Source organism: Lepisosteus platostomus, chromosome 3 (assembly GCF_059453375.1).
Source record: "Lepisosteus platostomus isolate fLepPlt1 chromosome 3, fLepPlt1.hap1, whole genome shotgun sequence".
NCBI lineage: Eukaryota > Metazoa > Chordata > Actinopteri > Semionotiformes > Lepisosteidae > Lepisosteus > Lepisosteus platostomus.
In genome coordinates, this window is record NC_142613.1 from 1,165,265 (window position 1) to 1,192,847 (window position 27,583).

The window sequence follows — 27,583 nt, forward strand, 5'->3', positions numbered from 1 at the left end:
GTTCAGCTAAGACATGTTTTATTTACACATTATCTGTCTATTTTAAGATCTACTCGTTACAAGACAAAAGCACGAAAATGCCGTTATAATTTCAGGAAATACAAACTAGCCAATGAGAACAGTGTTTTTATGCGGCCAGGATATACGACGACCAATAACAAACCTGCTGTACGCTTACACCTGCTATGAAACTGCTGCCATTTCGGCTCAACAAAAGGAAAGGCAAAGGCTCTCGGGACAGGCTTTAAGAGAATCGTTGAGCCGAAATGGCGAACACATCGCCTCAGTTTCACAACGGTCCAAGGAGAGGGGCTGGGCGGGGGGGGCTAATGGACAGCGGGTGCAGCCAATCGTTTTAAAGAAGACGCGTTCCGACTTGGCCAATGGTAGGCTCGGGGAACGCCCAGGAGGCGTGGCCGGGGGGCGGGGTCTGTGGTGTCGGTGCCGCTCGCGCTGACGGGCGCGCGAGGAATTTCAAACATTCGGGACAGGAAGAGGAGCCGGGAACAGGGGGAGCGGGTCGGCGACACCAACACCGACACCACCGAGACACTCCACTCACCTCCGCACCGCCTCGACCCGGAGGGTAACCCAGCCCGAAGCCGAGGCGCCGTCACCGGGAGCGGCGGGGCGCGCCGTGCCGTGCCATGACAGGTGGGTGTCCCGGCCAGGCCGCTGGGGAGGAGAGGTCCAGCCGCGGTTCGTGTCGCGGTTCCCCGGGCGGAGAGGGGCGCCTCTGGTCCGGCCGGGAGCGCCGGTGTCTCAGGGACCCGGGGGAGAAGAGCGGGTCCGGCCCGGGCGAGGTGCGGTGCTGATCGCCCCTGAAGCCGGTCTGCTCCGGGTCTCGGCGCGCTGCGTGGCGTTGCGAGTTTGCAAAAGTGCAAGAAAGAAACCTTGTTGGTTTGTGTGTGTCTGTGTGTTTGTTGTTCCTTCTTGCGAACGGCGCGATCTGATCGTCACTCTGGTGGGTAGTTCCGTGTGTTCGCGGTTCCCCAGCCCAACCCCGTCCTGCGTTTCAGGAGCTGACGCTTTTAAACGATGTTTTTTTTTTTGTTGTTTGTTTGTTCGGTTTTGTTTCCTGGTGGGTTTGTAAACAGCGGCGTGGTCGGTGCCTTTGCCGAGGTCGCTTTCCAGTTTGGGGATTTTTTTTTAAGCGCCACAGGTTTAGTTCTGTAGTGTCGAATGAAGTGCACATGGGCGCTGCTCGCTACGCGGAAAGGTTCTCCTCGTCCAGCTCATCCCGTCGGGCCGCTGGTATTCCTGGCCGCGGGCACACCCTCCCGGCTGGCGGGTCGGGACTGTTATCCTCGGGGGGGGGGGTTACCAGCCTCACCAGCCCTGCCCTGTCCTGTCCCGGGACCCGCTCAGCCGGGGCGGCAGACAGGAAGCGGGGGTGGTGAAGCCGGCTGTCACCTCCACCCCCCCGGGGTGCCCCGGGTCCCGCCTCAGCGGTCGCAGCTGCAGCTTTCCAGTCTCCGACCCCTTTGCGGGTGTGGGGGTGCAGGACTCGCGCTCCGCGGTGCTGGTGCTGCTGATGTCTGAGCCCGTTTGCATGCGGACCCGCCCCGCCCGCCGGCCGCTCTCTCCACCAGCTGATTGCACCGCGATGTGGGCGACCGTCCGTCCGTCCGTCCGTCCATTCCTCCTGCCGCCGGACCAGCGGGCTCGGTTCTGCCCTTCGGGCACAACACACGTTCGCTGGCCGTAATGTATGATCCGAAAGAAAAAAAAAAACAGTTCAGAAAAAATGAAGCCCTTCGAGGTGGCGATGAATCTCTCCAGCCCTGCGTGTGATTAGATACGACACGGTATCTCTCAGCTGGCACGCCTAGACCTAGACCCGAGAGGCGGCCTGTTGGATTAGCCCGGAGAAGCAGGGGGTGTCCAGTAGCGCTGGCTCCCCAGGGAGAGAGGCCAGGGGGGGGTCATGTCTCCAGGGCCTCTGGTCTGTGGGCTCTGCTCCTGGAGTGTCCGAGCCTGTGGTCACTCCGCAGTGGGTCAGCCTGTCTGTCCACTCTGTGTCTCACAGCTCTGTCTGGGGGCCCCCAGCAACAGGCCACAGTAAGTGTCCTGAGCAGCAGGAAGGCCAGAGACACCACCCTGTTGTTTCCGTTTCATCACTCCACAGCACTTTGTTCCACAGTGCTTCCAGTTTATCCAGGTTTTTCCTTCCCGTACTTCAGATGTTGACTTTTGTGATGAGGTTGTAGCTCGGGTGACCCTGCTGTTCATTGTTGTGTAAACACCGTCTGCTGTGGCCCAGTGGACAGCTACTCCTGTGAGGGTCCTGCTTTGCGGTCCTGACCGGTTTTCAAGCAGCTCTCTCAGCGGTTTTCCAGATCCTGCCTTGACTTCCTAGAAAAGAAGAAAGAGAGTTAACTTTCTTAGTGATGTTTCTGACAGCTGAAATTGCAAGCTGGACGTGTTTCGATACCTTTTTACAGCCTCTCCCTGCTTTGGAAGAGTGAATGATCTTTAAGTCCTAGAGGAGCCCCTAGCTGGTGAAAGCAGGCAGGACAACAGTCACAACCTGGGGGCCAGAAGCAGCAGAGTACTCGTTCAGCCTTGGAACTGTCTCCACCTGACTGGATTTAAGGCCTAATGACTCAGTCAAGTTATGGGACCCTTTGAAAACACAAATTAAAAACTAGTAATTAATCATCTGAAAGGGTGCCCAAACTTTTGGACATGCCTCATTTGGTTTTTTTCCCCAGTGTTAACAATTATGCAGATTATTTCAGAAAGATGTTGGGTTTAACCTTGTACTATCTAGAGGTTGTGTTGCCTTGTGTTCACTTAGCAATAGTTTGTGAGTCTAAACAACTTGCAACAGTTTTCCCACAACTGTATAGTGTGTAGTGAGGCAGTGTTGAATGATAGTTTGTGTGTGAGCCATATTGGGAGAGGCTGTGTGTTTTGATGGGATTGGTGTATAAAAGCAGATGTGCAGTGAGAGAGGGAGTGGGTGTGTCCCAGTCGTCTGTGTGGATCACTCTGGGATCTTGCAGTGCTGTGCACTGGTCCAGGCAGGGTGGATCAATCTGGGATCTGGGATCTTGCACAGGCAGGGTGGATTAATATGGGATCTTGCAGTGCTGTGCGCTGGTCCAGGCAGGGTGGATCAATCTGGGATCTTGCACAGGCAGGGTGGATCAATATGGGATCTTGCAGTTCTGTGCGCTGGTCCAGGCAGGGTGGATCAATCTGGGATCTTGCACAGGCAGGGTGGATCAATCTGGGATCTTGCAGTGCTGTGCACTGGTCCAGGCAGGGTGGATCTCGGAGCCTGGACCCCAGCCGGGGTTTCAATTCAAGTGGAACAGGTGCTGTGGGATGTGAGAAGTAGCCTGGGTCTTGGTTGGGGAGGAAGTCGCTCAGTGCCAGCTGAAGAAATGAGATTAAATCGTTATTGTGACATTTATAGATTTAATTGGAAGCCAGACCGTTGGGCAATGTTTCTGCCCGTGTGAGGAAAGGGGATACCAGAGGCGGAGAGCCGTAATATCGGGGAGACCAGTGGTTTGAGGACAAGAGTGTCTCACTAGAGGAACGAGGGGGGGGGAGGTGCCGTCTGACCACTGATCCCGGAGCCGGTCAGCAGTTCGTGACCAGCAGGGCAGCAGTGACCGTTCTCGGTTGCACACGGTCAGCTCTTCAAGTTCACGATGGCCTGTGAACTAGATGTGGTCTGTTTATAAAATCCAACATACTGTAGATTGGATTTGCTACACTGATTCTATAGTTGTCAAGAGTCTTGTGTCTTTGTGCCTCATGGATCTAGGTGCTGGATTATAGTGTCCTGGGCTCTGACGGGGGTGGGAGTCTCTGCACAAACTGATCTGTTAAGGAAAATAAGCTTAAAGGATAAAGTGTTTTTCCTTGATCCACCCCCTGCAGGCTTTTACAACTCCAAAGCAGCTTCCCGTCTGTCCCACCAGTGGATCGAACAGTGACTGGGGGCTGCAGTACCTGCCCTGTTTAGATTTGTGACCCTCGTCGCCCCCAGGCAGGAGGCCTTGATAAATCCTGGTATATCAGGGTGAAAATAAGAACGGGAACCGATGACAGGAGGCTGTTCAGCTTGTGTTGGACATTTGGTAGTGAGGAACATTGGTCTAAGGATCTCATCCAGTTGTTTCAGCACGGCTGGGATTCTAGTTCCACACTCCCACCACCCTTTGGGTAAAGAGGGGCCTCTTGTTCTCAGTTCTCGGTTGTGCTTCCAGAAGACGGGGCTTCTGCAGACTGACCTGACAGTGACCCCAGAGAAGGCGGAGCCGGGGCCTGTCCAGGTGGGGGGGCAAGGTGCCCGTTGCACATGTGGGCTGGCCTCGCTCTGGGCCCTCCCAGGGCCCCCTCGCACAGCGTGAGGGTGTTGCGCCTTGTCAGCGCATCACCCGCGCTGCGTTCGGAGCGCGCCGTATAAAGGTGCTCTTTCCAGAGCGGGTCTCCTACACTGTATCCCCCGCAAGCCGCCCACTGGGGCTCTGATTGTAGGGGGGGCGGCTCCGTGGAGCCCCCAGGAGGCTGGCTGTGCCGCCTGTGTGAGCCCCCGGTCCCCTTGTCTGTTTGCAGGGCAGCGAGCCGCAGGCGGCGCATGAGCCCTGCGCGAGCGGAGCGCTGAGTGCCGGGGCCATGCTGCAGGAGGGGGAGGCCGAGGCCGAGCTGCAGCGCCTGGCCCGCGAGCTCCAGGAGGCCAATGAGGAGAAGCTGCAGGCGGCCCGGTACGGCCTGGCCGTGCTGGAGGAGAGCGCGGCCCTCAAGCAGAGGTACGCCGAGCTGGAGGGCGAGCACGAGGCCCTGCGGCAGGAGCTGCAGCAGCTCAAGGAGGTAAGCCCCGAGCGCCGGACGCGGGACAGCCAACGCACAGCTCCTGGAATGACCGTTCGGTTTCGACAGCGGGGGTTGTTCCCCACGAGGGTGGAGGTCGATCTGGCTTCCCAGGAGAATCCAGGATATTGGCTTCAATAATAGTAGCTTGTTTCAGACTGACCATCCAACCATACCTCCCCCCTCGCCGTCCGGCCTGACCCTGCAGACTGACCCCCCCCTCGCTGTCCGGCCTGACCCTGCAGACTGACCCCCCCCTCGCTGTCCGGCCTGACCCTGCAGACTGACCCCCCCCCGACTGTCCGCCCTGACCCTGCAGACTGACCCCCTCTCATCAAAGTGGGGTTAAAATAAGTTACCCTATTTTAAGAGCATCAGTTAACTCCCAGCTGGGCGTGTCTTGGTAGACTGCCACAGGGAGCAAAGAGCCCTGTCTGATCAGGCAGTTTTATTTGTAATGTATTTATTGAAGTTTCCTCTGAATGGGTTGAATTTTCTGCACTCACACCCTTTAAAGAAGTGCCTCCGGTCTCCACTCGACTCACTTTCAGAGTATGCCGTGTTACTCTACTTTTTGACGAGATTTAAGGTTTTTGTGAGTTTGGGCTGTGGTTGGCTGAGAGCCCGAGGCAAAAAAGGGAGCTTTTAATATGATTTTGTTGTGGAACATTGGAAATTCCTTCCATCTCCACTCCTCCACTGTAAACAAAGGAGAGTGTTCACAGCACACTGCCCCCATCTCGGTCCCGTGATGGTGTCTGGGCCAGGGCTCAGATGGCAGGATAGAGCCCCGCTAAGATGATTGTGTATCTATCTAGATTTGCCAAGATCAAATAAGCTTTTAATAATAATGTATTTGATTGGACGGATTTCAAGGGTTTTAAAAGCTTTACGTTGAGCATTGGGGAAAAAAAAACTTTGCCGAAGGTCGTTAGCGGTAATGAATTCGGAGCCCGAGCGTCGCGGCCCAAGATCTGACACCGTTAACGCCTCAACACTCACGAGCGCTTCTGGGTGCCGTCGGACACACTCTCTTGAAACCCTCGGGCTCTCGGCATTGGTGTCGCTTTGGGTGACAGCTGATCAGCTGGCTGCCCAGAGCCAGAGCTGCTGTCCGTCAGCAGCGATGCCTGGGGGTCTGGGTTGGGGCGGCAGTCTCTGCCGGGGACAGGGTAGCGGTCAGCCGTGCGGAGAGCCGTCAGGAGCTCGCAGGCTGCGGGGGGGGAGAGCTCGCCGAGCGCGGGGCCCTCTCGCTCCCCGCGGCGGTGGGGTATTCACCCGTCCGGCAGGCCGCCCGACACCTCTCCCAGCTGGCCGGGTCTTCCTTCTCACCGGCCCTGGGGATCCTCATGTTCCGAAGCTCCGGCGAGTCCCGGGACAGGAAAGGGCGGACTGGGAGCCGGGGGGAGGGCTCGTTCCGGACGAAAGAGCGGGGCCTTCCGGATTTTCGTTCCCAGCCAGTGGCACAGAAACGTGATGCCGAGGTTTTCCCTGTGCCTGATATTTGTTACTTGCGCGAACACCCCCCTCCTCCCCCACCTCTGTCCATGAGCTCAGTCGCTGTTCTCGTTGGTCTGGTGCGGTGTCCGGTCATTCGGAATGCCGTTCAGGAGATGCTGGATCGCTGCTAAAATTACTCGGTCTAAAACGGGCCGAGTGCGGCCGCCAGCTCACTGTGCTGCTCCTCCGACGCCCGTTTCCAGTAACTCGATCTGGCAGGAAATAGAGCAGCAGGAAAGGTCGTCTCGAGCCTCGCTTCACTGAGCCAGAGCTCGTGAGGGAACTCGTATCCACCTGCAGCTGAGAGTGAAGAATTATCTCCGTCTCTCCACGTGTACCGGACAGGAGCAAGGAGCCCATTCGCTCATCCAGCCTGTTGGGAAGTTTAGTAGTTAATTGATCCGGGATCTCATCCAATTTTTCTTTTTAAAGCAGCCAGGATATTGGCTTTAATAATATGGCAGAGTAGCTTGTTTCAGACTCCCACAAGCGTGTGTGTGTGTGTGTGTGTGTGTGTGTGTGTGTGTGTGTAAAACAACTGTGCAGTGTACTCGCAAGTCCTCTTCCCTGTACAGCCCTTCCTCCTTGTCTGTGGCTGTTGTGCTCGTGGTGTGGGGTCAGGCATGAGGAGTCTTCCTCAAGCCTCAAGCTTCTAGAGCCCTCTCTGTGGCTCACAGTTTCTCACACTGTCTCTGAGGCACAGTTCACAATTCGAAGGAAATTATCCCCTGTTGTACCTGAAGAGTAGGGCCCTCGGTAACCATGGAGGTAGAGTTCTCCGAACTGGTCCAGAGCAGAGCAACCAGCTGCGTTCTGGGACGTAAAGCAGTGTCTTGCGCTGAGTGGCTGAAGGATCTGAGCCCCTTTAGTCCTGAACAGGCACCTGACACGGATATTCAAAATCCTCTAGGGCCCCAGACAGTCCGTTCACTGGAGTCGTTCAGATTCTCACATGAGCCACAGGACACAAGTGGAAACAGCCTCGACTTTAAAAGTTCATGGGCTGAAAATGTGATTAGTTCCAGGGGTGTGTTTTTTTTAAATGTCAACTAGATTACTGTTTCAGCTCAGCTGCAAACCGGTTTCCAAAACGCATTCATTTCCCTCCTAGACTTTGTAAACGTTCACAGCTCATTTTAACGGTAACTTCGCTGTGTGCTTCTGGGATAGGCGATACCTTTAGTCAACTTAAACTGATGTCACTGTACTGTTTTATGATGTCATCGTTGATCGTCTCGGTTACCTGGGTATTTACTGGGCTCTGAGCTGTTAAAAGCAGACCAACAGACTGGACTTTGTGTGACCTAAAGGCAGCAGTGTGTTTGAAGAGTTTGTGCACCAGGATACCCTAAAAAAATTAGATGGGCGCCTGTCTTTTAAAACCACAGCAACATTTCAGAGAGGCGCCAGGGGTGAGAAAAAAAAAAATTTAATAGACGGACATTAACATGAGCACATTGAACGTTCATGTGGGTGGTTAATGGTGGAATTTCGCAAGACCTAGAAGTGGATTCAGTGAAAATTGTGATGGACTCACTGATCGGAAGCTGTGAGCTACGTCCTTGGTGGTGTGGTTCAGTAGGGTTGTGTTCACCTAGAGCTGGAAGGACTCAGTTTTATAGTTTACAGATCATAGACATGCTTTGAGAGGTGCTTCTGTATGGGACTGATCTCATGAGGTTACAAACCATTGCAATGTGTGTGTGTTCCTGAATGTTACTGTTAATGGAGAGGATGTGAAGAGCAAGACTTCTTTTAACTCTGTCAAGACGCTGAAATCTGCGTGCAAGTTAAACGCCCGATTCCAGTGACAGGTGTCTGGTCACAGAAGTCAGCAGTTATGAACACATGATTGATGATTCACTGCTTCCTGAAAGGCCTGACATATATAGCTTACAGAATGAGACATCATTTTTGTAAACGGCTGTTTTTGTCTTCAATAGAAAATATTTAACTTCAAATATTTGTAACATAGTGACCCTCCCAGTTGTGCTGGAATGTGACACGATTGCATTCTAACTCCGTGGCGACAGTGTGGCCGAGTGGTCCTCTTGGTTGCCTGGGTGTTTCGTTGCCTTGGTTACTGGAATGAGATGACATCACCGTTCAGCCGTGGCTTCAGTGATTCGTTAGATCCACTTAATCTAGGTCACTGGGTTTCAATCCCAGAGTGCTTGGTTCCTCCTGAAGCAAGACCGTTGTTGCACCACTGGTTGCTTGTCATGTTTTGTGGGATGGATTTCAACATTCCTGAACAGTTTTTTAGCTCCTGAGAGCTGTTAGACCCTGTGGCTGAAATAGCCAGTATGAATCCCAATCACTGGTCTGGTCTAGTCTGCTCCTGGTCTAAAATTAGAGGTGTTCCTGTCCGGGCTTGTATTAGTATGGCATCTGTGTTCACTAGGGATGAAATGGTTCATGTAAGACTGTTGTAGAAGGTAAATAAAGGTTAAAAATACACAGTGAAGCTGGATGTTATTCATGTTCCCTTTGGGTTGAGTAGAATGCTCTGGGAGTGTACGTGCAGTCTGTGAAGTGTCCCGCGGATCTCTGTGTGTTTTACAAGGATCGGAGAGGCCTGCAGGGAAGGGGGTTCGCTGTCGGGTCGCTGGGCTGCAGGGCCTCGAGTGCGCTCTCCCTCGTGCCGGTGCTCGGGGACCGGACACAGACGGCGCCGACTGGCCGGCTCACGCGCGGGCCAGAGGGGTTCCAGCCGGGGGTCACCGCCCTGACCGCGCTGTGCCGTGTCTCCGCAGGCGCTGGCCGATTCGGTGAGCAGCCACAAGCGGGCGGCGGCGGACGGGGAGAGCCGGGAGGAGACGCTGCTGCGGGAGACGGCCAGCAGGGAGGCGGCGCTGGCCGAGAGGATCGAGGAGCTGCAGGCCGAGCTGCGCCAGGCCAGGGTGACCCTCGCCAACGCCCAGGCCGAGGGGGACCGGCTGGCCGCCCTCTCTGCCCAGCTCAAGAAGGTGAGGCCGGGGTCGCCGTGGGGACGCTCCTGGTACTGGAGGCTGCGGGCCTTACAGTCCTGGGGTGTCCTCGTGAGCCCTGGGGGCATTGTCTAGGTGTCCTCCACCCCAGAAGGGCCGCTGTCCGGCAGGGTTTAAAGGCCTCGTGAAACCTCCAGCTTCAGGCCTCCGCGTGTCCAGATGAGCACACGGTGAGGTCAGTCAGGTAGCTAAGGGTGCAGGAGGAAGGAGCTGTGCACCCCTGCATCAGGAGCCCCAGAAGAGTGTGTGGCTCCCCCCTAGAGCAGGTCAGCTGAGTAGGGTGTGCCAGCGCTGAGGCGGAGCTGGCCCGCGCTGCCAAGAGTCGAGCTCGGCTGCTTCCTCAGGAAGCCACACGGCAGCGTGATCTAGCCCCGCTGCAGAAGCAGAAGCCCTGGCGGCTCAGGGCTTCGCACGCAACTTTAACCCTGTCAGCGGACGGCACGCAAGCGTGTCGCGACCCACACAGGCTCCTCCGGGGTCGTCCAGCCAGGGAAGTCTCTCTGGCTCGTTATGCGTGGAAAGCATCTACCTTTTTACAGCCTTTGTCTGCGGGTGCAGCAACCTGCAGGTGGCCAGCTCTCTGTTTCGGCCCTGTTTTGGGGCCTGATAGTAACCACACAGGAAATCAGTCATAAGTTATCTAAAATAAAGAGCTGTGCTTTATTGAGGTAGGAAGTCTTGAGACTGAGAGGTTATGTGACACCACACCAAGCAGAAAACGGACTTGCTGATCTCTGGTTGACTAGCCCTACTCATCATGCAGGGCCTGAAGCAGATGCTCTGTACCACAGAAAGTTATGTATAGAATTGAGAGCTGTGGGAAACTGTACCATTCCAGAATGTGCAAGGCTGCTTATGTTAGTATGGGTTCAAACGTAGGCTTTATTCAGACATTTACTTGTGTTTCTCTGAGCTCTTAAAAGAGCTTTGCATGTGGTCATTGCGAATGCCAATACCAGAGAGGCTGAATCGGAAAGGAAAAGGCACCAGATTCCTTTTTCTTCTGCTACAAATTCCTGTATTTTGGGTGGCTCAGTGGCAGGGCAGTTAGCTCCTGAGGCCTGGGTTCAGTATCGGATTGGGGTATCCTCTGTAGAGATTCCAGGCTCACAGGTGTCTCTGAACTGCTCTCTGTATGCGTCTGAGAGCGACCACCTACGTGCATCCTGTGATGGACTGCTGGCCCTGTGCCTGCTGCCTTAGAACCCAGCTCATTTCGATCCTTTGAGCGTTCAGCAGTTTCTGATGGCATGTTGCAGACGGATCGTACCTTGTGCTGATCGTGCTGATGAAATTAGAGCAACAGGTGGATAAGACGGGGGTCTTCCTGCGTCATCTTTAAGACACAGGTGTTTCCAGGCTGTTGTTGGCCAGCGCTCAGAAGAACCACGTTGCTGAAGCAACCCTGGACCAACGCCAAGGCTCAGAAAGCCCAGCGTAGAAATATTTGCCCAGATTATTGTAATCCCGCTGCGATCTTGTAACAGTTATTAGAATGTGGGTTTATGTAGTCATCAGCTGTGTTGTGCGGCCTTGATCCAGCTGTGTGTTATATAAAGACTTACAGTCTCCTTTGGGAAGCTGGGTTGGATTTAGGGCTGGGGCTGGCATGCACAATATGTGAGCCAGCAGCACATTGAAAGGAGCTGTTCTTTTGTGCCTGGTCCCCCTCTGAGCCTTGTGCTCCAGGTGTCAGAGCCAGGTATCGTGGAAAGACGGGAGGTTTTGGCATAGACGGGCACCGTAGCAAAACCTGTCAGTCCTCAGAGTTTGTGTTTGGCAGGGAGTCTCTTTCGTCGTGGCAGATTACAGATTACAGGTTAGCAGAAGTGGAAGATAAAAAAAACAGTGAGGCAGTGCGGTCAAGTTTGATCAAATTCCAGCGTTAAAAGGGAGCAGCGTCGGTGCGCCCAGGATGCAGAGGATCAAGGAAGGGTTAATCGCACGCTGAGAAGTAGGCAGAAAAAAGGTGACATTTTCTCTATCTAAGCCCTCTGCAGGTGTGAGCTGCTGATTTACAGGAAGCGTGTCACGATGCACAGGAAGTACGGAGGGTCTGTGAGGTTTGGGTGTGGGCAGCAGGGCTTGAGAATGAGCCAGGCCTGGTGACTGCGTGGGGGCCGTCAGCCAGGGGGATATTCAGACTGCGCATCAGTCGGCGGCATCCCTGCGTCGGCGAGCGTGCCTTCATGCTGCTTTCTGCTCTGTCGCTCCCCGGCTGTGGAGTGATCTCCCAGCCCGTATCGGAAGCTGCTAGTCTGTCAGCAACTATGGATCCGGTCGGAAAAACGCGCTCCTCGCTCTCTAGCCTTTACATCATTTTGTTGACTTGTGTAATCTGCGTGCACCTGAAGTGGACTCTGTGTGGCTGCTGTGTCTTAGGGCCTGGGGGGGGGGGGGCAGGCCAAAACATGGGCGCTGTATTAATGCTGTTTGCCTCCAGCCATGAAAAAGTAGTGTCTCTGCTCAAGCCCTAATAGCTGCAGTCTCATCACCTTGTCCCTCTGCGTGCAGCTGAGGTGAGGAGTAGCTGTAAGGCCCCCCCACGCGCTCGTGCAAGGAGCCGAGCATCTGCCCCTCCCCATCAGACCATACCCAGGTGTCTTAGTCCCTGGGCGCCCTTTATCCCAGCCGGAGTTTCTCTGAAGCCGGGGGGCTGTGCGGCCGCCCCCGTGCCGGCCTTGCGGCTCAGCCCGTGTCCCTGTGTCCGGCCCCGCCAGGAGGGGGAGCGCCTGGAGGCGGAGAAGGGCCAGCTGCGCGACGAGCTGCGGGAGTACAAGGTCCGGGAGCTGCGGCAGCTGCAGGACAGCTCGGAGCTGGAGGAGGAGAACATCTCCCTGCAGAAGCAGGTGTCCGTCCTGAAGGAGAACCAGGTGAGGAGCTGACCTCGCAGGGCCCTTGTGCTGCAATTACAATGATTTTGCTTTAACGTACTGGTCTTGTGCCCTGCCCCTCTCCCCGGTGCCTCCCTACTGCCCCTCCTCTGGCGCCTCCCTGCTGCTCTCCTGCGCCTCCCTGCTATTCTCCTGCCCCTCCTCTGGCGCCTCCCTGCTGCCCCTCCCCTCAGCATCTCCCTGCTATTCTCCTGCCCCTCCCCCAAGTGCCTCCCTGCTGCCCCTCCCCTCAGCGTCTCCCTGCTATTCTCCTGCCCCTCCCCCAAGTGCCTCCCTGCTGTCCCTCCCCTCAGCGTCTCCCTGCTATTCTCCTGCCCCTCCCCCTGGCGCCTCCCTGCTGTCCCTCCCCTCAGTGTCTCCCTGCTGCTCTCCTGCGCCTCCCTGCTATTCTCCTGCCCCTCCTCTGGCGTCTCCCTGCTGTCCCTCCCCTCAGTGTCTCCCTGCTATTCTCCTGCCCCTCCCCCGGCGCCTCCCTGCTGTCCCTCCCCTCAGCGTCTCCCTGCTATTCTCCTGCCCCTCCCCCTGGCGCCTCCCTGCTGTCCCTCCCCTCAGTGTCTCCCTGCTGCTCTCCTGCGCCTCCCTGCTATTCTCCTGCCCCTCCTCTGGCGTCTCCCTGCTGTCCCTCCCCTCAGTGTCTCCCTGCTATTCTCCTGCCCCTCCCCCTGGCGCCTCCCTGCTGTCCCTCCCCTCAGTGTCTCCCTGCTGCTCTCCTGCGCCTCCCTGCTATTCTCCTGCCCCTCCCCCTGGCGCCTCCCTGCTGCCCCTCCCCTCAGCATCTCCCTGCTGCTCTCCTGCCCCTCCTCCTGGCGCCTCCCTGCTGTCCCTCCCCTCAGCGTCTCCCTGCTGCTCTCCTGCCCCTCCCCCAAGCGCCTCCCTGCTATTCTCCTGCCCCTCCCCCTGGCACCTCCCTGCTGCCCCTCCCCCAAGCGCCTCCCTGCTGTCCCTCCCCTCAGCGTCTCCCTGCTGCTCTCCTGTCCCTCCCTCTAGCACCTCCCTAGCCCAGGACTTTCGGGTGGCTGTAAAATAAAGCCCGAAGGACTGGCTGCTCCTGAGAAAAGAATCCCACCCTTCCAGACCTCCTGTTACAGGCTGTTCGGTGAGGAAGACCTGGGTTACGTCCTCTTCCTTCCTGCCGACAGCTCCGTCTCTGAGCTCAGGGCTGAAGAGCTCTTCTGTTTCTGTGGAGATGAAAGGCACCGGTGCCTGATGACTCCTCGGCCCGCGGGCCCGCAGAACTGAAGGGCTTTGTGAGAGCCGCGTCCCTTGAGATGGTAAACAATAACACCACACAAGGGGAGTGACAAAGGGTGCATTGTGGGAGAGAGGCAGAAGATGGCAACAGTTTTAAAACAATCTTTGTAGCTCTCTGCTGCTGCAGCATGCCCATGAATTTGCATATTGGGTCAATGTTTACAAACTACAGGTAATTCAAAACAAAACATGACGAGGTCAAGTTTTAGTTTGCATCTCCCCAAATATTCATTACATCATTTTCAGGAAACACTGCCTTTAAACTGTAAGGACAGTGTTTTAGCTCTGTGTCCTAAACACTTCCTGCATTTTAGATACTTTTTGCAAAGCGTTCAAATCTTAAACGCTGTGGTTGTCGGACAGCGTGCAAGAATGTGGGTAATTAAAGCTAAAATGATGTTTGCCTGTGGCTCAGACGCCTGGCGCAGACAATGGGCAGCTGAGAGAGTCTCTGGGGGCTAAACCTGGTCATCGGAACAGCGAAGCGCGAGACAGGCGATTTCAGGAGCGGGTCATCAGCTCCTCCTGTCAGCTGTTCCCCCCTTTACAGATGAAGGAGAAGCGGCCAGAGGCTGAATCGAGACTTTAAGGCAAAGCGATCTCGATTCAGTGCGATTTCAGTTTGTGTTTTTAGTTACTGTATCAAATCAAATGGGCTCAGAGTGATTTTAAAGGGGCAGGTTGTGATCACAGATAAACACCGGAAACAAAATGCCTTGATGATAGGTTTTGATTTTAACAGCGAGTTCAAGCTTCCCAGTGGAAAGGGATGCGATACTGCTGTTTGACCTGGCGGTTTCTAGGTGTTGTGTCCCATATTGAGACGACTGTGATTATCCGGGCTCTGGTGGGATTCACACACACGCACTCCAGATGTCAGACCCCCTGTGCGGAGAGACAAGGAGGGGCAGGCCTGGCACCCGCCTCTGCTGGGGCTCCGGTGAGCGATGGCTCTCCCGGTCCTCACTGGCAGCACCACTCGGCCACGGCTGAAACGATACCCACAGCTCCCGGGGAGTCGCCCTGCCTGGAGCCTGACCGGCTGGACGTGAGATCTGTTACGAACAAGAGGAGCCCGTCCAGTAGTTAGCAGATAACTGTTCCCAGAATCTCGCACAGCTGTTTCTCGAGAGAATCAGGGGTACCGGTTTCAACAACATGGCGGGGCAGATTGTTCCACACTCCCACCTCCCTCTGTGTAAGGAACCGCCTCCTGTTCTCAGTTTTCAGCGCTCTTGTCCACAGTCCCCCCACCTGTGCCCTCAGGTTCGTGTTTGTGGTTTGTGTGGACGGAGGCTCGGCGCCCCGGTCGGCTGACGCAATCTCGGCGGCGGCGGCGGCGCCTCACGGTGGCGGCGTCCTGTCTTGCAGGTGGAGTTCGAGACGGTTAAGCTGGAGCTGAAGAACAAGGAGGAGGAGCTGGAGCTGCTGCGGGGGCAGCTGGAGGAGGCGGGCCGGCTGCGCGAGATCGCCGAGCGCCAGCTGGACGAGGCCCTGCAGGGCCTGAAGGAGGAGCGCGAGCAGAAGAACAGCCTGCGCCGGGAGCTGTCCGCCTACGCCCTCAACCCCTTCGACTCCGTGGGCAGCCTGCAGCTGCACCTGGACGAGCTGCAGCTGGACGACAGCCGCGAGGCCGAGCCGGACCAGGACAGCGGCTTCAACAGCGGCACCGGGGGGCCGGGCTGCCCCCCCTCCAGCGCCAACGGGCACCACCGCTACTCCACGCCTCGCAACAGTGACGTCTTCCTGCGGCCCGCGCCGGGCCTGGTGTCCGACCTGCTGAGCGAGCTGAACCTCTCGGAGAGCCAGAAGCTCAAACAGCAGCTGCTGCAGGTGAGCTTTCCTCTCGCTGGCGCAGGCCGCCTCTCTCTCTCTCTCTCCCTGCTCTCTTGCGCCGTGTCCCTCTCGCCGTCTCGCTGTCCGTCAGAGGCTGCCTGACTCTCCTGTTCCACCCTCGGCCTCGTGCTGTCTGTCAGGCTGTCTCGGATCTGATCTGCCTGCGTCCTGCACTCCTCACCCTGCCCTCTTTCATGAGAGGGAGTCACACACTGCAGGTGTTCCGAAGTGATGGAATAATGTCCTGCGCTTTTTTTTTTTTGTTGGGCTCAGGGGACCCCGAGAATGGCGGTCCCCCAGCAGTCTTCAGTAACCCCCACTGTTGGAGGAGGCTGGTTTGACTTCTGGTTTGTCAGAGTCTGACAGTTTTGCGCAGCTGTGTGTCAGTGCTGCCTGTCTTCACGAGCCTCACTCATGGCTGTGACTGGATCTCACCCCCCCCGCGTCCCGCCTGCCCGCGGTTCTGCTGTCACGAGTCAAGGGAAGCAGAGTTAACTCTGGAGCAGGCCTCCGGCCCACAGCAGCTGGACACTGTCCCAGCCTGCAGGGGGCTCTCCTGAGCTGCTGAGCCGGCGAAAGGGGGGTTGAAATGCAGCACTGCTGCCGTTTGGGGAAGATGCTCGTCTCGGGAGTGCCCTTCTTCCTCGTCAGCTCCGTCTCGGGGAAGTTTGCCCGGGGCTGGGGTTGGCGTGTCAGGAGATCTGCGCGGCGCTTCCTGCCACTGACGGAGGGACAACCACATCCCTTCTCCGCACCCGCGCTGCGCTGCACTCGGAATCTGCAGAGACGAGCTTCCTGCCGAGCCGCCTCGCCTCCCTGTGCCTCACAGATCAGAGGAGTGCTTTCTCCTCCTCCCTGGCTAAATCTCAGATCCCATACCCGGTCCTGTGGGGATGGGAGAAGCTCCATTCACCTTTAAATGCATCATCTAAATCATCAAACTCGCCATTTCCTGTAGGCCTTAATGACTTACTAAGAGCGCCTTGTGAAAGGTAGGGCTCTCTTGATTTAATAATGGCCTGCAGTCGTTACTGCATGGCTGCACTCACAGCGGGGTCAGTCCTGACTTGCAGAGCCGTGGTTGTGCTTCTGTCACTGTGCAGCGGTTAGACGCAGCCCCCTCCACCCTCCGCTCTGCAAACAGAGAGAATCCCATCAGAAGTCCATGGAGATATATGACCCTTAAGCTGCAGCAGAAGGTGGGCGCTGTGCTCCTGAGGAGAAAATATCTTCCCACCCCCTCTCCTCCCAGAGTCCGTTAGTTAACGCAAGGGTGAAGATTCCAGATGTGAGACAGATGTGGCAGTGGTGAAGGGCGTGCATCTGTAATGTATCAGCAGTGCTTATCCGTCAGGGGAGTGATGTGCTGGTGAGGAGACTGCACTGCGAGCGCGCTGAAAGCCTTCTGTTTTTATAGCTCTACGCGTTTGTCTGAGTGGTTTGAAGCATGAATAATTCACTCTTGCTAAAGCGTCTTTTCATGTAGACGTGAACCACTTCCCCGCGTCCTGGTGCAGTGATCCGTTTGAGGAAGGGTTTGTTGTGCAGCAGACCGTTTTTGTGGGGAAAGACGCTCTTGCTAGCGAGGCCCAGGTTAGTTCCTCGCTGGCGAGTCCTCGGACGGCTGCAGCGGCGTGACCGCAGGGTCTGAGGGGTCTTTCGGCGACCGCCCGCTCGGCGCCTCTCCCCTCCGGCCCTGCGAGAGCCCCTGTCCCCCGCATCGACTTCGTGTTTGTCCCCTCCTGCTGTAAAGGACCTTGCTGCTGCTCAGAAGGAGGACGGCAGTGTCGTGGTGGAGAGGCTGTGCCCTCTGCTGCCCCTGTCCCCGGCCCCAGGGCACAGGAGTATGCCAGGCGCGGGGCGGTGTGTCGGTGTTTCGGGCTGCAGGGCACATGGGCGAGGACAAGTTACAGGCTGTGGGCAGGGGAGGGCGCGACAGCTGTGTCCCGCTGGCACCGGGCCACACTAATCCAGCTGGGGCCCGATACAGGAGGGAGGTTCTGGATTACCGGAGATTAATCCCCCTTTCGCTAAATCTCTGGCACAGCGCTTCCGACACGGTGCTCACAGTGCACGTCAGCTCGGGAGAGGATCTGCGCTGACCGGCGGCTGGTTTGTCTCCCCCTGCAGGCGGAGAGGGAGAAGGTGGCGCTGGCCGGGACGGTGCAGGATCTTCAGAGGCAGCTGGAGGACGCCAAGCAGGCCCTGTCGGAGCAGCAGGGCAGGAGTGCCGCGCTGGCCGAGCAGCTGGAGGCCCTGCAGGGCGGTGCCGACACTCTGCCGCAGCGACAGCAGGGCCCCAGGGGGGAGCCGGAGAGCGGGGCAGACCCGGAAGGAGGTAAGGATTGCCCTGAAGCGGAGCACCGCCTCCGGACGGCCAGCGAGGAGCTGGCCCAGCTCCGGAGGGACCTGCAGGAAGCGGAGGCCCGCAGCGCCGGGCTGGAGGCCAGGCACAAGCAGGAGAAGGAGCGCTGGAGGGCCGAGGCGCAGGAGCTGGCCGAGAAGATCCGTCAGTGCATCAGGTCCAGCCGGCAGGACCAGGAGCGGATCCTGGAGCTGGAGAGGGAGATCGGAGCCACCCGGAAAGTCGCCACCGACTCGGAAGGCCACCTGACCATGGCCCAGGATGAGCTGGTGGCCTTCTCCGAAGAGCTGGCCAACCTCTACCACCACATCTGTGTGTGCAACAACATGACGCCCAACAGGGTCATGCTGGACTACTACCGGGAGGGCGGCCGGGCCAGCAGGGCCCACCATGGCCCCCTGCGCCGCAGGCGCTCCTCCGATCTCTTCGGGAAGATGCTCTTCAACCCGGATGGTGACAGCGGGGGCAGTGGGGAGTCCTCGCCTGTCGGGGGCAGCCCCAACTCCCCCACGCTGGATTTCCGGGACCCCACAAACGTTCGCAACCTGGTGGCGGTCATCCGGAACCAGATCAAGCATCTCCAGGTACGTTCTTCTCCACAGGCAGAGCTGCTGCCATTTCAGCGGCCAGTGTGTCACTACAGATGCCCGTTACAGTTACAGGCAGCGGGGGCTTGCTGCCCTGCGCTCACAGCAGGGTCGGTCTTGGCTTGCAGAGCTGTGTTTGCGTTTCTGTCGCTGTGCAGCAGTTAGACACAGCCCCCTCCACCCTCCGCTCTGCACGTCCATGGAGATAAGTGACCCTTAAGCTAAAGTTACAGGCGACTGGGAGTCGAAAAAGACCCTGGCCTTTGCTAAGCTCACAATGAGTGTAAATATTCAAAAAAAGATCCCGCCCAGCATTCATTGCAAAGTCCAAATCTGATCGGTAGCAGGACCTGGTACCGCCATATTCACGCGATCTGGACACTGCACCACGCTCACCTCACGGTTACCGCCTCCCCTCCCCTTGCCCCTAGGCGGCGGTAGATCTGTGCCGGCAGCGCGGGACCCTTCCCTGCTCTCCCGCCCTGGGTCTCCCCGATACGGACAGGGACTCGGCGGCCCTGCTGGAGGAGGTGCTGAAGCTCAAGTCCCTGCTGAGCACGAAGAGGGAGCAGATCGCTACGCTGCGGACCGTCCTCAAGGCCAACAAGCAGGTAGGGCCACGGGCTGGGGCCGCCAGGTGCTGCTCGGTTTCGGTCCGGTTTTCGCCAGCAATAACTCAGCAGGGGGATTATCGAAGTCCCCGATTACAGCGCCAGCCCGATTTTCACAAGGGTCCAGCACTCAAACGTTGCCATTTTTGTGTCAGCATCATCCTCAGACAGAGAGACGCACGCACGCACGCACGCACGCGGGATACAGTCTCGGGGGTGTCGAGCTCTCGGGAGCCCCTCCCGGAGGTGTGCAGGGAGCTGATTAGGAAAGGCCCTCTGGAGAGCAGACTAGAGAGACGCTGTCGCTTTCTCAGTCCCTCGGTGCTGAAGCACAGGCTTTTCCCAGCGCTGTGTTGGGGAGAAAGACAGCTGGCAGGAACATATTCGACCCTGCACTCAGGACACAGGCTCGCTGTGCAGCTGCAGAAAAGGTCGCAGGTTCTACAGGGGCGTAGTCAGCTACAGATCCAGAGTCTGCAGGCTCGAAGGGGTTAAGGCTAAATGAATTCTACATCAGATATTCTGTGAACTCTTAGGACAATGTGTAAATAAGGTATTTTCCCCCTCCAGAGCAAGATTTTACATCCCTATAAAAGTTGCAAATGTGAACATTGAGCAAGAGACAGTGAAGGTTTGGAAGAATGTTGGGGTTTTCTAGCTGTTCGGGAAGTCGATGGGGTGTATTTTGTAGCTCCGCCGGCCTAGGGGCATTGAACGGCCTGCCCGGGCGACGTTGCCACTCAGGGTGTGGTGTCTCAGACAGCGGAGCTGGCCTTGTCCAACCTGAAGACCAAGTACGAGACGGAGAAGAGCCTGGTGTCCGAGACGATGGTCAAGCTGCGGAACGAGCTCAAGGCGCTGAAGGAAGACGCCGCCACTTTCTCCTCTCTCAGAGCCATGTTTGCCAGCAGGTCAGTACCGCCGCCGCGGCGTGGGTCCCGTCTGCTCAGAGCCGCCCGCCGCTCTGCTGGGGCCTGACTGGAGGCCGGGGTCTTTAGTTTTCAGTTACTAAACCAAAACATAAGGTGCCGCAAAATTGCTTCTGACCTGAGCCTTTTCCGAAACCTTCCTGGCCTTCAAGACGCTTGATGGCCCGTGCTCTCTGGAGGCTTGGTCATCGCCTGCTCTGGCTGCAGGTGGGTCTGCCTGCTCTGCGCTGGGTCTGGGCGGTCTTCAGCATCGCTGTCGTCTCCTCCAGTGTTGGTTCAGGTGCTGCCCGAAACGGTACCGGGAGCTTGTCAGATGGTGCCGTTTGGGTTGTGCGAGGCTGGTCATGGGCTGTGTTCTCGGTTCTGATTGAAGTAAAATGAGGTCTGTTCGGATTTCCGTGCCCTGGTAGCTGCCCTGTATTGCATTGTGTGCCGGACGCCAGCGGAGCGCTGGTCCTGGAGCAATCAGACATCAACAAACACAGAGAGCAGATGGTGTGGACTCAGTCCAGCTCGTGTGATTCTGTAGCTTTTTTTATTTCCTTCTCCTGTTCTGTCTGTCTGTCGTCTTGCTGTTGTCCCTGCGTGCTGCTGCTGTCCCCTGCCCTGTGCTGAAAGGTCAGGCTCGGGACCGGAGCCGGGTGGGCGGGCGGTGGGCAGGCTGGACAGCTCTGGTCAGAGCTCTGATCGCGGGAGGACTCGGTGACCACAGGCTGCTCTTTGTGACAGGACCGGCTGTCCTCAGACAGCCCGCCTTCTCTCCAAGCTGCGATTGGCGAAAATAGTCATTAGTTGATTTTCTGCTCTCCTCCAGCAGCTCAGGGACTGCGCTAGGAAGGCGAACACCGTCAGGGGCACATGTTTCTGGAAAGCGAGATTCTTGCACGTGATCTCGAAAGTAAATGAATAGGTTTCTTTTAAAATAAATGTCCGCAGGCGACAAATAATTTCGTAATTAAAAAAAAAATAAGACACCTCTGAATCCCGTGCTGTTGTATCCACTGGCTTGCTGTGGCATTCTGGGGTCTGCGGCTCTCTGACAGCTGATGCGTTTTGAACCCTGTGATCAGCTCGGGTCACCGGTGATCCGAAACATCTTACCCTCTCAATGTGGGCCTCGTCCAAACCTGGAAGACTGCCTCAGGTTATCAAGCTCGCTTTACGTCTCTGTGAGAACCTCATTAGCGGAAGAATTGTAGTGTAGGAGAGCAGCGCTGTCTCTGCTGAAGGAAAATTAGACATCTGATTTCCTCTTATTAGTGTCGACCTGGGGTGGCCTGCTCGTACTGTAGTGCACTGGAAACCAAGCAAATTATTTGTCATCTGTGGAAAAACCCTGCTGCACTTGGGAATCTTTGTCTTGCTCTGCGGGACAGTGTTCAGATTCCCGAGAGCAGGCTTGCTGGGATTTGAAGAGTCGGTAGTGTTTCTCCGAATTGGGATGCCGAATGTCAACAGATACAGGCTGCAGCTGAGACAACTCTAACCCAGGAGGTTTTCTAGGGGCTGTTGACAACCTTCACTTGTGATTGGGGGGGAGATGGGACCGATGGGTCAGGATGAGCACAGATCAGGCTTAGCCACCTCTTAAAGACAAAGGAGGTGTCTAGTCCTTTATGGTGGATCTGAACTTCCTTACTCATGTCTCTCCTGCTAAAACAGAATCCAGGATGTGCCGGAAAAATCATCTGGAAAGGAGCTTTCCCTGTACTTGGGGAAATCCAGCCGCATGGGGCACTGATGGCATCCAGGACAGAACAGGATCTTTTCCCAGATCAGCAGGGAGGCCGGAGTTTATCCGGCCGTGACCTGACCTTGCTGCTGGGATTTACACACCAGCTCAGTCTCTGCCTGTGGGATTTGCTGTCTAGCCCAGTGTGAGCTGCAGGACTGTACAGCGCAGTGTAAACACTCTGCTTTAACCTCTCGCCCTGTTATGGGGAAATTTCTCATCCCACACGTGTGTATTCCTGGATTTGTAGGTGCTTGCAGCCTTTAATTTCAGTTTAGTTTAATATTCCCGACTTTGCTCAAATGGAACTTCACGCCAGGTGATCACAGACTCCAAACCAGTATTTGTGTTTGACGCTTTGATTTAAAAACAGATCCTGCTTCCTTCTGCTCTCTCCATCCGCCTTTCTCAGCAACACTGGGGATGTCTGCGCACGATTTATTTGCGTGATGCCCTGCTATTTTCGATCCCAAGTAGGATTGCCTGCTTGACAGATCTGGTTAAGCCCTCGTCACCTTTGCCCCACACCTCCCAAGAAAAGTTCATCTGGTCGTCAGAAGCCCTCGTTCCTGATTGTCCTATCGGCATGACGACAGGGATGAGCCTTCCAGCTCGGAGCTTGGGAGCCGCGCACGCGATCAGGACAGCAGGCTAATCGGCTTGTGAAGCTGGAGGCCACTGCCCCACTGAGCCCCTGCTAGCCACCCTGCTGTCCAGAGGCTGCAGAGGGCGGATTGCAATGCTGCTCCAGCCCTGAAGGTGGCAGTATGGCCTAAGAGAGGCCGTTGTTTTTACTCGGTCGCTCAGGGCGATAGCCTCAGGTGTCCCAACTGGATTCCCCTCGCGGATGTCGACGACATGCTTTTCTGTTTTGTGCAAAAATAATATCGCCGCTCAATGGCAGTTCTCAATGACTTGGAGTGGCTGCTTCCCTGCAGCCTGACGCTTGACCCAGGGGCTTGCATGATGAACCAGAAGCCTTGAACACGAGAGGCGCCGGGCCGCTGGCACCCCCTGCGCTGCTGCCATTTTCATTCGTGTTCCCTGTTATTTCGGAAGACTGTCCTGACGTCTTTCAGGAAGCAGCTGAGGTTCCTGGATCAGTTGGCTACGAGCAAACGAGCTAGATGGGCTTGTTTCTCGTTTGTAACCGTTCTTGCGTTCTAAAAGGGGCAGCAGGGTCACGGCAACAGCCTCGCAGGGGAAGGACTGGACCTGAGAGGGTGGCATTCTGGAAATCTTTCCTGGCCTGGTGCCGGTCTGGAAGTTTCTATTTCTATTCCCAGTGACCTTCAACCACCAACCACCAGTTTTGCTGTGCGCCTGTTAAGTCATTTGGAAACTCTGGGGATTCAAAACAAAAAAAAAAGAGGGGTTTCTGATGGCGCTGTCTGAGCGCCTGTCTTGCTAACTGAGTCAGAGTGTCTCACGTAGGAAAAATCCCACAGCTTAATCGAATAGGAAGTAATGATCACATGCATTCAGTATCAAATTACATTCCATCCTGCTGGCATTGCAGTTAGGGCTATAGCCTTGTTCAGCAGCCATCAGCAGTGTGCTGAGGAACAGGTTCCGCTACTTTGATGGGAGGGGGCAGAGGTCAGTGGAGGGTCACTCAGGGTTCGTGACCTGTCTCGTTTTTATTGAGATCAGCCAGCTGTAGGCAGAACCTGACCATTTGCAAACTGATATTTTTACGGTTCTCTAAGTATTTTGCATTTGTTATGTGGAAGGAATTTGAATTTCAGTCTTTTAGAGGTCTTGGTCCTCAATAAAAGGTGAAGATCACCTAAGTCATAAATTGTAAGGTGGCTGTTGAGCTGTAAATTAAATGCTTGGCAGGTTAACTGTTAGTTTTTTTTATGTCTTCATATTGAGTAAATTGGATGTTATAGATTGAAACGCTGTTAGGTGACAGTTAGGGAGTTGTGTGCGGAAATATAACGTCTTCTCATCTGGATTGAAAATCTCACCGCAGTGCTGAACCGTGCCTGTTGGTAAGTGGATTCTGAGTTTAAGAAACCTACTAGTGAACACACTAACCCAGTGATGGTGTGTGTGTGTGTGGGTTGGTCACTGGGGCTGCTCTGCACTCCAGCCCAGACAGAGGCTTGTGTGCTTTTTACTTTAACAGAAATAAAACCGGTGGATGTGTTCGCCTTGGATCCACGAGTGCGGTGTGGAGTGAACTGTTTGCTGTTGCACATCTGCTGCTTGTTCTTGCAAATGCCAGATGGGTTTGTCCCTGGGCTCAGGGCTGCGGTTTGTGAGTTCCTGGCAGCTGCGGGCTCCCCCTCCCCAGTGCGACTAACCTGTGTGGCGTGGGCTGGGTTAGCGCTAACCTGCAGCTGGCGCGGCCCCCCCTCACGCCGCTCCCCGCCCCCCAGGTGCGACCAGTACGTGACCCAGCTGGACGAGATGCAGCGGCAGCTGGCGGCGGCGGAGGACGAGAAGAAGACGCTGAACTCGCTGCTGCGCATGGCCATCCAGCAGAAGCTGGCGCTGACGCAGCGCCTGGAGGAGCTGGAGCCGCCGGGCCCGCGCCGCGACCGCGACCGCAGCCCGCGCCGCTCCCGGGCCAAGCAGCTGGGCGGCGCCATTGCGGGACACTGCCCCCGCAGCCCGCGGGGCAGCCCGGCCCGCCCCCTGCGCCACAGCCCCCGCTCCAGCCCCGTGAGGTCCGGCGGCCCGCTGCGGGCCCTCTCCCGCAGCCTGCACACCAGCCCAGTAAGACCCGGCGCCGGCTCTCCCCCTGCACCCGCCCCCACGGCCCCCCCTCCCGCCTGCTCTAGCAGCGCCCTCCGGCCCGGCCCACGCTGCGGCCCCCCGAGCGCTCGGGCCCGGTCCCTGGAGCCCCTCCTCCCCGCTACCATCACCCCCCTGCTCCCCCGAGGAGCGACGTTTGTCAGGAGCCACAGCGCGGCCCTGCCTGTCCCTGGGCAGGGGCGAGCGAAGCTGCCTGCGGCTCCCTCCCCCTCGCCCTCTGTCCGAGCCCGCAGTGCTATCGATGTGGCCGAAGGGGGCGTAACTGGGCGCTCCCGTCTCCCCCACAGCGGGGGCTCCGCACAGCCCCTAGAGCGCCCCCCTGCCGGCGCCGCTCGGGCCAAGGCTGGGAGCCCCAGCTCTTCGGAAGAGCCCCCCCCGGCCCGCCGCCGAGCTGGAGCGGCTCCCTCCTGCTCCAGAGAAGCCACGTTTGTAAAACATCGCAGCGCGGGCAGTGTGGCTTCCAGAGGTGGCCTGATGTCCGATCCCAGGAGCGCTCCGGCGAGCAGCGCCCCCCGGCGGTCAGCGCCCCGCGGCCCGGCCGCTGCCGGACGCCGGAGGGAGCCGGGAGGCGTGTCCGTCGGGCCGAGCAGCGCGGGCGGGGCGCAGGCCACCCGCTCTCGCCGGGCCGATCCCGTCGACTCCCGGCGCTCCTCCCGTCCGGGGGGCCGGGGGGAGTCGTTGACAGGCGGAGGGGGCGCAGACCCGGCGACTCGGCAGCACAGCCGGATCTGTGGAAGTTCGCCCCGGCCCTGCCCAGCCCTGCCCTCTCGCTAAGGCCACCGGCGAACCCTCCGGTCGCTGTGACGCCCAGGGACTCTCCTGCTCTTCTGACGAGCCGCAAAGCCGCTCCAGCCCAGCCGTGAGGACTGCGGGGCCGGCTGCCTCACTCCCAGCCCGGCTCGGAACCGGGTCCCTGCGTCCCAGCCCCTCCGGCCTCGCGCTGGTGCGACTCCTGTCCGCGGACAGGCAGCCCGAGCTTCTCCTGCCCCCTTTCCTTTTGATTTCTCATGTTTGTGTGCGATGCTCTTCATCTTCATAGTCTCCCCCCCTTTGGTACTAATCAGTGTTTTTTTTGTCTTTTCTCTCCCATTTATTTTTTTTCCAGCGATAAAAATCCGCTTGGAAAAAAAAAACCCCACTGACTCCGAACCTTCCCGTCGTCTTCCCCCTCCGACATCGGTCCTTGCTCCCTGGAATTTTTATTTTTTTATTTTCATTCCTGCCGGGGTAGCGCGAGCCCCTTCCCAGTGCCTCTCCCGATCCTGCGTGTCCTGCGCAGGCAGCCCGGAAGAGGGCTGGTTCCGTCAGGAAGGATCTGGTATTCGGATTCTGGGTTCCTGGACAGCGGCCCAGCGAAGATCGTTTTCTTCCTGCCTGCCTTCCGCGCTCACGCCTTGGAGAGAGAGACTTCTTCTTTTTCAGTGTTCTTTACATTTTTGTTATATGAAGGCAAATTTTAACGTTGTACAGCTGATGAAGAACTCTAATATATTTACAAGGTCAGCAGGGGAACAAACGTCTTCTGGCCTCGGGATTCTCATGGCAAATTGCTTGCGTACGACCGAAGATGCACATTTTGTTTTTTAGCAGGGTCAGAACCTTTTTTATAATGACAAATTTTCTTTATTGACGCGAATTTAAAAAGCACAAGATGATCTATGTCTTTTGTAATTCCTGTTCTTTGTTTTAAAGTTGTTTAACAAAAAAATTGTATTCTAGCTACTTAGAAGCTCTCAAGCATTAACGCTGGCTGGGCCCCGTGTCCTGGGCTCTGGGGCTCGGCCCGGCCCGGCCTGGGCCCGGAGCCTCCAGCCAAGGTCTTGCTGCCCAGGAGACGGAGCCCAGCTCTGCAGCGGGTGTCCGGGAGGTCCTGTCGGCCCCCGTGCTTGATCTGTGCAGGAGACACCCGTAGGCGCACAGCAGCTGTGGAGGAGTGGAAACCGGCCTCAGCAGGCTGGTCTCTCTCGTTCCCTCCAGCTGCGTCAGGGTCCCTCGTGCACAGGCCCTCCAGCCCCCCTCCACTGGGGATCAGCGTGGAGGGAGCACGGCTGGGGCAGCACGAGCCCGAGCAGGAGCGCTCGTGAACGCGTCCGCCTCTGGGGGATGAGCACTGGTAGAGCAGCTGGCAGCTGATTATATTCTATAAAAAACATCCGTTTCTGGCACTAAAGAGCTTAGAGGTAATTGGCTTGATTTTGTAAAGACGACCATCATGTCACAAAGTCGTGTCGCCAGGAACAAGTGCCTTATGTTTGTTTTTTTAAGAGATTTCGCGGTCCTTTTTTTTGTAGAAACTGACAGAGCTGATTTTCTATCTCTCGTGGTGTTTGGCAGCAGGGTGTCCTTGTACCTGTGAAACAGTGGTGTGGGACGCCACTGTGGAGCCTGTGTCCACTCGACCAAGAGCGTCCCAGCGTTGTCCTGCTGCTCATTCCCCGTTTTCAGTGTCCCAACATGCTGCAACACTTGTCCACTTGTCCCGTCTTTCAGAGGGATTGGGCTTCCCTGAAGGGGGACGGAAGTTGTTTTCCATCCTCCTGTCCAGGGTGTGTCCGCTGGGAGTCACATCCCACGGCCCTCCCGTGTCCTGCTGAGCTGGGGCTTGTCCAGGAGCCGGGCTGGGGCTGGGGGGGATAAGTTCTGTCACCCTTTTAGCTAGACGCGAGAGCCCAGCGAAATGGTGGGCAGATAGGGTCCGGTCGACAGGGATGTCGATTGTAGTGATTTGCAAACGCACACCCATAATTGCAAACTCGATTTTCATCCTTTCCCAACCTGCTTCTCCCCTGCAGTTGATTGTGGAGTACTGTAGCACTGTTGTCAAGGCAAGACTCGCACAACTGCCAGGAAGCCTCATGTGCTATACTCTCTGTGCTCATCTACCCTCTTTCTGTTTCCTCTCTTCACATCTGACCGATTCATCTGAAATCACTTGTTTGAACAGTTTCCCAGGTGTTCCAGCCTAGGGGGTCAGGCTTGTGCCCAGTGCAGTTGTAGTGTTGTGGTTTATTGCTCTCTGTCTGCTGCTGCATCGGCCTGTTTTTCGGACTGACAGAGGTTTAAAAAGTTGAAGCAAGGAAATGTCACTGAAGCTGCTGGATGTCAACTGGAGCGCCTGCAGATATGTGCAGGTGGTGCTCTGTGGCGCCGCCCTACAGGAACAGCTGGGTCTGTAATCAGGAGTTCTGTCTGGTGGCTGATGTCTGCTGGTGTTGCTCTTCTGTCCTGCTGCAAGACCACTGTAACTGTCGAGACGCTTGTCCTGTAATAAACCCCTACACTGTGAGACTCA

The 27,583-nt window shown here is 56.8% G+C and overlaps 1 protein-coding gene across 4 annotated transcripts; it reads left to right on the forward strand.

The window, feature by feature from the left end:
- The first annotated feature begins 402 nt into the window (after positions 1 to 402).
- LOC148674006 (protein bicaudal D homolog 2) lies at positions 403 to 27,583 on the forward strand. Of its 4 annotated transcripts, none has more exons than XM_088623691.1 (10): positions 404 to 654; positions 4,576 to 4,830; positions 9,087 to 9,299; positions 12,041 to 12,193; positions 14,837 to 15,298; positions 17,432 to 18,250; positions 18,685 to 18,864; positions 19,624 to 19,775; positions 23,913 to 24,252; positions 25,397 to 27,583. In XM_088623691.1, the coding sequence occupies exons 2-10, from the start codon at positions 4,636 to 4,638 to the stop codon at positions 25,400 to 25,402; spliced, it is 2,520 nt and encodes an 839-aa protein (XP_088479817.1). In that variant the 5' UTR covers positions 404 to 654; positions 4,576 to 4,635; the 3' UTR covers positions 25,403 to 27,583. The 4 variants fall into 4 exon arrangements, with proteins under 4 accessions (XP_088479820.1, XP_088479817.1, XP_088479818.1 ...); XM_088623692.1 differs by having other exon boundaries at positions 4,581 to 4,830; XM_088623694.1 differs by lacking the exons at positions 23,913 to 24,252; positions 25,397 to 27,583 and adding an exon at positions 21,456 to 22,868 and having other exon boundaries at positions 403 to 654.

Bases quoted from the DNA above. Each gene is read 5' to 3' on its own strand.
- LOC148674006 (XM_088623691.1), top strand. From the start codon at position 4,636: ATGCTGCAGGAGGGGGAGGCCGAGGCCGAGCTGCAGCGCCTGGCCCGC. The intron at 4,831-9,086 runs GTAAGCCCCGAG...GTGTCTCCGCAG, and splicing joins AGCTGCAGCAGCTCAAGGAG to GCGCTGGCCGATTCGGTGAG. The intron at 18,865-19,623 runs GTAGGGCCACGG...GTGGTGTCTCAG, and splicing joins TCCTCAAGGCCAACAAGCAG to ACAGCGGAGCTGGCCTTGTC.